The sequence below is a fragment of the Myotis brandtii genome, unplaced genomic scaffold, assembly GCF_000412655.1.
Source record: "Myotis brandtii unplaced genomic scaffold, ASM41265v1 scaffold11175, whole genome shotgun sequence".
Lineage (NCBI taxonomy): Eukaryota > Metazoa > Chordata > Mammalia > Chiroptera > Vespertilionidae > Myotis > Myotis brandtii.
The window spans coordinates 5,882-16,644 of record NW_005353830.1 but is presented as its reverse complement, the minus strand read 5'-3'; the positions used below and the strand labels follow the sequence as shown (position 1 = coordinate 16,644).

Genomic DNA, 10,763 nt, shown 5'->3' with positions numbered 1-10,763 from the left:
ACCCGGACGCCCTTTTAAAGGGCCAGTGCACAAACATTTCTATGGCAGGTACTCAACCTGAGCTCCAGAGGAGCAACAGCGGCCCAGATTGGACGGGAGTCATACAGGGAGAGATTGGTTGTATGACTTTGGGGAGAGGGCTGGAGGTGCAGCCTCCATTATCCAGGGCTGAGTCCTCTCCCACATGCCCACAGATGCCATCTTTTCTGAGTTTGAACATCCCCTCCATAGGGCATCAGCCTGGGGGAATGAACGTGCCCCCCCGCCCCCCGCCCACTCCAGGCTGCCAGTTGGCTCACCCGACCAAGCTCATGCCCTGCAGGGGAGTCTGCCAGCTGCAACCAGCCTGGGCCCATACAGACTTTCTCAGAAGCTCTGGAGGAGGTCTGAGCAGACTCCAGGGCTGTTGGAGACACACAGGGAGAGACTGAGTTGTGTGTCTCTGAGGCGAGGGCCATTTCCCAGGCACCCGACTAGCTCCACTGTGCAGAGCCCTCCCTCCTCACTGCCAAATCCTAATCTGTGTGATCCTGAGGAACTCTACTGGCCTCACCCTGATGACACCCAGAGACCCTACCCCAGTGCAAAGATTTGAAGACCCCAGGTGGGTGATGGGTGGTGGGTGGTGGGTGCTGGGTGGTGGCTGGCCTTGGTGTGCCCTGAGACTTTTGTTGAGTGGTGTCACACCCAGCACTGGCGCTGAGTTTGAATCTATATCAACCTGACGAACACCACTCGCCCCAACCCAGTGACTCATTGAGAAACTACCTCATGCAACTCAACTACCACAGCAGGGCTCACCTCACCACACAAGGGACATACCTGGGGCACCTAGCTTAGCTGGAGGCTGTATCAGTGGCTGAGCCTAATGGCAACCGGCAGGCTGAGGCAGATTTTGGGGTGCTTTGTGCCTTTTGTGTCCTGACGCAGGTTTGGTATTGCTGGGAATCAGCCTCAGTATGCAGCTTGCATCTTGGCCCCTCCCATGTGCATCCAGGCCTACCAGAGGGAGCCACCAACCATCGAGCACTTTGAAGCTTCTAACAGGCAGGCCAGGATTGGTCACAGGCAGTGTCTGACCTTGACCTGCACCACAGTGCCTCCCTGGAGGACCCAGAACCAGCCCACAGCAGAGTTCAACCAATTAGCTCCACAAGCGGCACACTGAAAGGGAAATATCTGCAGGCACCAGACCTTCCTGGGGCAAATTCTGCTTCATGGGGTCAGCCTACTCACAGCAGCTCATACAGTGTGATCAGGTCAATACTCACAGTCAGTCAGCTTGAGGGTCAACCCTACTTACCACAGGCCAACAACAATCAAGACTCAACTATAATAGCCGGGTTCGCAGAACCCACACCAGGGACATTCCGGGGGCACCCAGCTTAGGGAATCAGGGAGACTGCACCACTGAGCTCCACAGGACGTGTACTCAAAAAGCCACCCTACCAAGACTGGGGGACATAGCAGATTTACCTAACACAGAGAAACAAATACAGAGAGGCGGCCAAAATGAGGAGACAAAGAAGCATGCCCCAAAAGAAAGAACAGGAGAAACCCCCAGAAAAAGAACTAAATGCAATGGAAACAAGCAATGTACCAGATACAGAGTTCAAAACAATGGTCCTAAGGGTGCTCAAGGAACAAAGGGGAAGGGTTGATGAACTCAGTGAGGACTGCAATAAAGAGACAGTAAGCATAAAAAAAGACATAGAAACCATAAGAGAAAATAGTCAGAAATTAAAAATATGAGATCTGAAATAAATACACTAGAAGTAATCAATAACAGATTCCATAAAGCACAAAATCAAATCAACAATTTAATTGACAAGGTAGCAGACATGCATATTAGCATAACCAATGGACACAGACACTGGGGCACTGGGGGCTTGCCTGGGGTGGGAATAGCTGAAGGGGGTGGTCAATTGGGGAAAAAGAAGACATATGTAAAATTTTAGACAACAAAAATAAAATAAATAGAATAAATAATAAATAAAAGACAAGGTAGCAGAAAACACCTAATCAGAGAAGCGAAAAGAAAAAAGAATTTTTAAAATGAGGATAGTTTAAGGGACCTCTGGGACAGCGTTTGCCAACCAATGGTCCGTGGACCACTGGTGGTCTGTGAGGTCCAAAAGGTTGGCAACCGCTGCTCTGGGACAACATAAAGCAGAACATTTGCATCATAGGGGTACCAGAAGGAGAGAGATAGCAAGGGGTTGAGAACCTATTTGAAGAAATAATGATTTATAACTTCCCCAAGCTGGTGAAGGAAAAAGAGATACAAGCCCAGGAAGTACAGCGAGTCCCAAACAAGATGAACCCAAAGAGCCCACACCAAGGCACATTATAATTAAAATGGCAGAGGTTAAAGACCAAGAGAGAATCTTAAAATCAGTAAGAGAAAGACAGTTACTGACAAGTGAGGTCCCATAAGACCAATTTCTCAACAGAAACATTTCAGGCAGAAGAGATCAACACAAGATATTTAAAGTGATAAAGAGCAAGGATCTACAACCAAGACTACTTTACCCAGCAAGGCTGTCTTTCGTCCTAGCTGGTTTGGCTCAGCCGATAGAGTGTCAGCCTGGGGAATGAAGGGTTCCGAGTTCAATTCTGGTCAAGGGCACATGCCTGAGTTGCAGACTTGATCCCCAGTAGGGGGCATGCAGGAGGCAGCCCATCAATGATTCTCTCTCATCATTGATGTTTCTATCTCTTTATCCCTCTCCCTTCCTCTCTGAAATCAATAAACATATATTTTTTAAAAACATATATAGACCCCTATGTTCACTGCAGCATTGTTTACAGTGGCCAAGACGGAAACAACGGAAATGTTCTTTGCCATTGATGGTTGGATAAAGGTGTGATACATGTTTACAATGGAATACTCCTCAGCCACAAGAAAACATGACATACAGCCATTTAGGACAACATGGGTGGATCTTGAGAACATCATGTAAATTAAATAAGTCAGACAGAAAAAGGTAAAAACCATATGATTTCACTCACATGTGGAATATAAAACTGAAAGCAGCAAATGAACAAACAAGAAAAAGAAACAAACCAAAACTCATAGATACAGATAACAGTATGGTGGTTACCAGAGGACAAGGAATGGTGTGGGAGGAAAGGGTAAAGGGGTCAATACAGGTGACAGAAGATGTGACTTTGGGTGATGGGCACACAATGTAAGATACAGATGATGTACCATAGAACTGCACACTGAAAACCTCTATAATCTTATTAACCAATGTCGCCACAATAAATTAAATTTTAGAAAATGAGATATAAATAGCAAAAAAAGGACATACAGAAAGCCAACAGACATATGAAAAGATGCCCAATGTCACTAATCATTAAAGAAATGCAAATTAAAACTACAATGAAATATCACCTCCCACCTGTCAGAATGGCTGTCATCAATACATCAACAAGCAACAAGTTTTGGTGAAGATGTGGAGAAGGGAGAACCCTCATGTGCTGCTGGTGGGAATGCAGACTGGTGCAGCCCTGTGGGAGACAGTATGGAGGTTCCTCAAAAAATTAAAAATGGAACTGCCTTACGACCCAACAATTCCACTTCTGGATGTACATCTGAAGAAACCCAAAACATAATTGGAAAGAATATATGCACCCCTATGTTCATTGCAGCGTATGTACAATAGCCAAGATATGGAAGCAGCCCAAGTGCCCATCAATAGACAAGTGATAACAATATGGTGGTACATAGAGGGTGGGGCAAAAGTAGGTTTACCGTTATGAGTAGGCGAAATACAGAGTTTCTTCTTGTATTATTATTTATTAATTATTGTATTATTTTCCATACTAGAGGTCTGGTGCACAAAATTTGTGCACTTGGGCGGGTCCCTCAGCCCGGCCTCTGCCCTCTCGCAGTCTGGAACCCCTCAGGGGATGACCACCTGCCTGCTTAGGCCTGCTCCCCAGGGGATTGGGCCTAAGCTGGCAGTCAGACATCCCTCTGGCAGCCCAGCAGCCCTCAGGGGATGTCCACTTACCAGTGGGGAGCAGGCCTAAGCTGCAGTCGGACATCCTTACTGCTGCTGAGGAGGTGGGAGAGGCCCCCACCACCACCACTGTACTGACAGCTGTCATCCTAGCTTGTGGCTGCGCAGAGCTCCCCCTGTGGGAGCGCACTGACCACCACGGGGCAGCTCCTGCATTGAGCATCTGCCCCCTGGTGGTCAGTGTGTGTCATCGTGACCAGTCATTCCCAGTTGTTCTGCTGTTAGGGTCAATTTGCATATTACCCTTTTATTATGGAGGAGTGCCTGGCCAGCCTGGGTGAGGGGCCGATGGCTGTTTGCAGCCTGGCCACAGTCCCTTCAGGGTGGGGGTCCCTCCTGTGCCTGGCCGCCAGCCTGGGTGAGGGGCTGATGGCTGTTTGCAGGCTGGCTACGGTCCCCAGCCACCCAGGTTCCCAGTGGAGGCTGGCTGGAAGCAGGTATCTGGGATTTATTTGTCTTCTATAATTGAAACTTTGTTGCCATGAGCGGAGGCCTCAGCTGGCTCAGGGCTGGCAGGAAGCTTGGCTTCATCCATCGCTGGGGCAACCAAGCCTCCTGCTTGCTCCAACTCCGTGGCTGCCAGCCGCAATCTTGGTTGGGTTAATTTGCATATAGTCGCTTTGATTGGCGGGTCAGCATGGCTTACGAAGTAGGGAAGGTGCGGTCAGTTAGCATCTTTGTCTTTTATTAGTGTAGAAGAATAACTATAAACCTACTTTTGCCCCATCCTGTATGTACAATGAAACATTACTGGGTCATAAAAAAAAAGAAATCTTACCATTATGCTAAGTGAAATAAGTCAGTCAGAGAAAGACAAATACCATATGATTTCACCTATATGTGGAATCTAAAGAATAAAACAAACAGACAAACAAACAAAAGAGAAACAGGCTCATAGATACAGGGAACAGACGTATGGTTGCTGGGTGCCGGGGGGTGGGGGTTAGGGGGACTGAGTGGAAAAGGGGAGGTGATTAAAACATACAAATTGGTAGCTATCAAACAGTCACAGGGAATGTGAAGTACAGATTAGGGATTATAGTCAATAATATTGTCATAGCTGTGGATGGTGCCGGGTAGGAATGGAAATATCGGGGGTAAAGACACTTTGTAAAGTATATGATTGTCTAACCACCATGCTGTACGCCTCAAACTAATTCAAAATAATATTGAATAGAAACTGTTATTGAAAAATGTTTTAACAACTAGAGAACAGGTGCCCTGGCGGTGCTTGAACACACAGGTCGCAGCGTGACGACTCACAACAGCCAAAAGGTGGAGACGGTCTGTCATTCAGGAAGGACGACAAAATGCTCCCTCCACCCAGTGGGAGGTGACTCGGCCACAAAAAGCGGTGCAGTTCTGACACAGGTTACAGCACAGCTGGGCCTTGACAACGTCATGCTACGTGAAAGAAGGCAAACATGCGGAAGCCACACGTTGCATGATTCACATTTACATGAAACGTCCAGAACAGGTAAATGCACAGAAGAGGAAAGGAGCTCCGTGGTTGGCAGAGCCTGGGAGGGGCAGTGACCGTCTCATGGAGACCAGGCTTCCTGTGTGAGGATGAGAAGTTCTGGAGATGGTGGTGCTGAGGCTGCACAACATGGTGAATGTGCTGAACGCCACTGAACCGCGCACTGACCAATGTCATGTATAATGTTATGCACATGTTGCCACAAGAAAAAGGTGGAGGATTCCCCCAAATTGCCGAGAATAAAGTGTTGTCAGCAAAGCCACAGCCACAACCCCAGCGGGCTGCCCTGTGTCCACACCCCCAGCAGGGCTCCCAGAGCCTTACCTCCGAGGCTGCTGTAACCCGAACCGGTGACCCAGCACATGTTCCTCTCAGGGACCCTCAGCGAGGCAGGTGCAAGGGGGACCAGGCCGATGAGCTCAGAGAGCGTCACAGGGGCCTCTAGTTTCAGCAGGGCCACGTCCGCGCCCCCCTCTGCAGACAGGCTCTGGTTGAACTTGGGGTGGCGGACGATCTTAGTCACATTTGTCAGTGTGTCATGGTCATAGAGTCTCAGCCGCCCAACTTGAACCCTGAGGCCATAGGCCTCCCAGTCCTCCCTGGGGAGAGGGACCAGGAGCCTCTCAGAGGAGCCTCCGGGGCAGGGCCAGTCTGGGCACAGCAGCAGGGCTGGGGCTGCACTAACTGTGTCTCCCCTGAGACCCCGGGCCCTGCCCACAGCCCCCCTCCCATCAGCCCTCTGTGAGTTTCCCACCCCCACCCCTGCCAGGGCGCCTCGGGCTGTGTGGCTCACCGCTGGGTGCAGTGGGCTGCGGTCAGCACCCACTGCTGGTGGATGAGGGAGCCCCCACAGAGGTGCTGCCACAGCTCCAGCTCCTTATTGTACCTTCGGACGCTGACCTGCCAAGGCCATCTCCCAGCGGGGGCATTGTGCGCCCCCACGGGGCCACCCTGCTGCCTCCCTGAGCCGGGACCTGGGAACACAGGGGACGCCATCAGGGACCCAGCAGGGCCCCTCGCACTCTGTCTCTCCCAGGACGAACCAAGGAGGCCCACCTGAGTTGACGCTGAGGGGCCTGGGCAGCCTGAGCAGAAGATGGGGACAGGGAGTCAGGACTCACCTGGGAACGAGGGCACGGAGCCCCCCAGGCCTGGGAGGCTCAGGAACAGCAGCCACAGCATCTGCGGGGATGGCAGGGGCCTGGGTGAGACAACCAGGGGCCGGGGTCCCTTGTGGGGATGCAGAAGCCGGAGTCTGAGCAGCAGCATCCTCACCTGGAGGGACCCTCCTTGGGACCCTCTCTGCACCCCTTCATCCCCTGGCACAGGAAGGGCAGGCAGGGGCACCTTGGCTGGGCCATGGGCAGAGAGAGCTGCTCCTCTCGCTGGCCCTCCCAGGTCGGGGGTCAGTCAGCAGGCAGCAAGGAGCTGCTGGGCCCTGGCACTGCCTTCTCCGGACCTGCCACCTGCTGTCACTGGGCAGCAGCCATCTCTGGCTGCACGGATCTCAGCCACAAAACACAGCCAGGCCGGCGGCCTGAGCAAGGAGAGCTGCCAAGAGGGTGCAGGTGCTAGAAGAAGCCCCAGAGAGCACTTGGCCCAGGGAGGCAGAGCCCCAGAGCTGCTGCTGGGCCCTCGAGCCACAGGGAAGCCCCTGATTCCACTGGACCCTGTGAGGCAGCGTGGAGCTGGCCACCATCTGACTAGAGCATGCCATCTGCCTGGCACATGGCCTGTGGCCACCCTCACTGCCACCAGCTGAGGCCCTGCACACTGCCCTCTGAAGGGTGCTCTCCAGAAGCTGTACAGAGGTGGGCTTTCATGCGGGTACAAGTCAGGGAGAGGCACCTGGGAGGCAGGTGGATGGAGCAGAGATGGGCAGAGGGCGAGCCTGGAGCAAAGTGCAGGCTGATGACACCTTGACCAGCCCTCAGGGAGAACCAGGATATGGCCCCCACTGGGACACAGTGCCCACCCCCCGCCTCTCCCTGCGCCAGCCAAGAGGGACCTGCCAGGGCGAGGCAGCCAGAGGAACTGCCAGGCCTCCCATCAAGTCCTGCCCTAAAAGGGGACCTGGCCCGCATCTGTGTCCGGCAGCGTCCCCCACCTTCTGTCTCGTGTGTTGAGGAGGCGGCCGCAGGACCACAGAGGACTCCCTGCCCAGGAAACTGGGAAGCAGAAGCTCAGGGTACAACTGAGGCCAACAGGGCCCCTCCACTGTCCACCTGGATCCCACCCTTTGCTACTAACTGGGACTCTGGGACTTACCTGGTAGCACAATCCAGACTCCCATCCCTGAGGGGCTGAGCTCTGGTCACAGGGACTTCTCAGGCCTGGTGGCTGCACGTGTCCACCTGCCATCACATTGACGAGGGGGTAGCAAGGGACACGCAAGGGCCCTCACCTTCCCTGCCCCCCATTGTGACACAGTAGCCTTGCCTCTGCCTGGTGCTCAGTGTCAATGTCCTACCAAGATGGTGGTACCTCTTGCTCCCTGTCCTCCAGACACAAGGAGCTCAATGTACCCAGACACCAGGTGTCACTTACATCTCAGGAATAGTCCTCAGTGCAGGCTGCACAGCCTGCGTTGTCCTGCCCCCAGGGGTCTTGCCAATCACTAATACTTTTAACACCACCGTGTCTGCTGCGTCCTGTGTCGCCAGTGCAGCTGGACCTGCAGCAGAGCCCTGTCCAGCGCTGGGACCACTCGGAGCCGGCAGCCTGTTGTGTGGCCAGCGTCACGGGCTGGAGGGCACTGTGAGGTGGGGAGCACGCTGCTTCCCTGAGAGGGGCAGAGGCCCTCACTGGCCTGTTGTTTTGATGGGGGCCCCTGGGTGCTGGGCCGTGGGGCTCCTAAAGATTTCCTGTGGCCAGGCCCCTGCCTCCTCAGGGGTGCGCTCCCCCTCTTAGGAGCACACAGCCTGGAGGCCTGTAACCTCACCAGTGAGGGAGTCAGTGTGGACCATGCGGTCCCTCAGAACCTGACCTGCTTTAGAAATAAGTGCAGATGCAACTAGTTCAGATGAGGTCAGAGTGGAGCGGGGAGGCCCTAAATCCAATGATGGTGTCCTTGTAGGAAGAGGTGAGGATGCGGAGAGCACAGAGGGGTGAGGAGCACGGGGTGGGGGTCCAGGGGTTCCTCCCCAACCAAGGGTCCCAGCACCACCAGCAGCTGCAGGAGGCAGGAGCCTGGGAAGAGCTGTGGCCCCAGAACAACTTGATTGGGGCCCCTGGCCTCCAGCTGGTAAGAGAATGCATTTGTGTCTTTTTAAGCTCATACTCCCCAGTCGTGGGCTGTCACTGCGACCCCAGGACACCACACAGGAGAGCCTGGTGGTGACTAAGGTGTGATGTCCACCTGGAAGGGCATGGCCCTTCATGGAGTCTCCATTCCAAGCCCTGAAGGTGTCTCTTGTCACCTCAGACAAGGGGAGGAGGCCAATGAGTGTGGGCCCACCCCAGGGTCCCCATGGGCACTGACCTGGCCCTGCAGGGGTCTCTATTGGGGGATAAAGCCCTGCTGGCTCAGTGTCCCCCACCTCTGAAGGCCCAGGCTCAGTCAGAACAGATTTCACAGCCAGAGGCAAAAGGCCCCTCCATCTCCACCCAGGCATCTGGCTCCACTCACCTTGTCTTAGTGCTGAGCCAGGAAGCTGTGCTAGGGTGGTGATTCCAGGTAAGTTTTTTTTAGGCGGGGCGGTGAAGGAGCAACAGCCCTGAGCCCATCCTCTGGAGAGAGAGCCCTGCGGGTCCACCCCGTGTCCATGCCTGCTGACACAGCCCCAGGCCCAGGTATGTCTCACTCCAGCCTTCCCTCCAACACCAAGTCCTAGGTCCTTCTCCCTCCCCTGGGAGCGCTGGCCTCTGAGTCACTCAGACCCTCATTCTTAACCATGGAAACACTAAAGGTCTGACTACACCCTCACCCAGGGAGGAAAGCCCTACAAAGACTCAGAGTCCCCAGAGCCCAATGGCAAGGCAGGCAGCCCACACCTAGCTGGGGGGCACAGGGGGACCTGGATGTGTGTGGACCACCTGGCACCTGCCCACACACAGGCCCCGTGGACAGGCAGTCACTTAGGCAGAACGTGTGCCTGGAACCCGAGGGCGAGGGCACAGGGCCAGGCTGTGCTGTGTCACCCTCTCCTCCCTCCCTGGGCGGAGCAGATCCCCAAGGGGGGCCATCTGCCTGGTGGTGCCTTCCAGCTGAGTCTCGGGCTTCATTTTCCCAGGAAAAGGCTTTCCTGGAGAGCTCCTGGCTGCCAGGAACCCAGACTTCCATCCCGGGCACATGGGGGACGCAGCTCCTGATCCGCCCCCTCCCCCCTGGAGCTTCCACTCTCCCTAACTCAGAGTCCAGGCCTCCCCTAAGGACCGGGTCACAGTGAGAGAGGAGGGCTTTCCACCCTGGCCTCGGGGGAGGGGTCCGGGCACTGAAAGGTCTGGAAGGCCACCACCCCATTGTAGAATCAGACTGGGGACCAGACTGTCGCTGCAGGGTATGGAGCCCCCTCACCCAAAACACAGGCCGCCTCTGGCTCCACAGGCCCTCCTGGGTCCTGGCCCCAACCTGCAGGTGCAGGACCCACCCCAGCCCGGCACCAGCCATGACCCCCAAATCCTACTCCAGCAGGAAGTGCACGTCACTGCCTAGGGCAGGAGGGGCTCCACAGCCCCTTCTCATTCCCTGGATTTGAAACTAAAGATCTCTGTCCACTGGAAGCCCCTCCCACCCCCGGGGAGAAAGGAGGGGCTCTGCGGAGCCTGAGGGGACGGTGCACCGCGGGGCCTCTCCAGCAGGGGCGCCAGCGCCAGGACAGCGGCCTAGGGGGAACTGGGGTCCCCTCTCCACCCTCCTCTCTGGCCGCTTCCAACCAACCAGGACCCGGGAACAGGAAGGTGGGGCGGGGAAGAGGGGTACTGGATGGACCCGGGCCCCTGCAGGTCCGCCCTGCTCGGGAGCTCAGGATGGGAGACTGAGGATCTGCGTGGAAATGAGGCTGCACTTCATTTGGTCCCAGGAGTTGATCACATTGGAAAATGGGGGTTCGACGCGCCTCGGGGTCAGAGGGAGCAGCGGTGACCATGGAAACACAGCACCTCCTGTTTGCATGCGGCCACGTCCAAGTCATTAAAGCCCCCATGACACACTGACTGCCACTGAAGGAGGAAGAGGGACGGTCTGCACCCTCTGGGGCGGCCCTCCGGGCTGTGGCCTCCAGCCCCGGGCAGCAGACTCACCTCCACCCCAGCCA

General features: G+C 55.0%; 1 protein-coding gene across 1 annotated transcript; it reads right to left on the bottom strand.

Annotated features, from left to right (window-relative positions):
* Positions 1–5,832: 5,832 nt before the first annotated feature.
* On the bottom strand, positions 5,833–7,869 carry LOC102241072 (mastin-like; the record flags this gene model as incomplete). Its single annotated transcript, XM_005857518.1, has 4 exons — positions 7,777–7,869; positions 6,630–6,690; positions 6,302–6,482; positions 5,833–6,107 (listed from the first exon to the last, which is right to left on the bottom strand). Coding segments are annotated over exons 1-4 (610 nt in total), but the record flags the coding sequence as incomplete, so codon positions are not given.
* Positions 7,870–10,763: the final 2,894 nt, after the last annotated feature.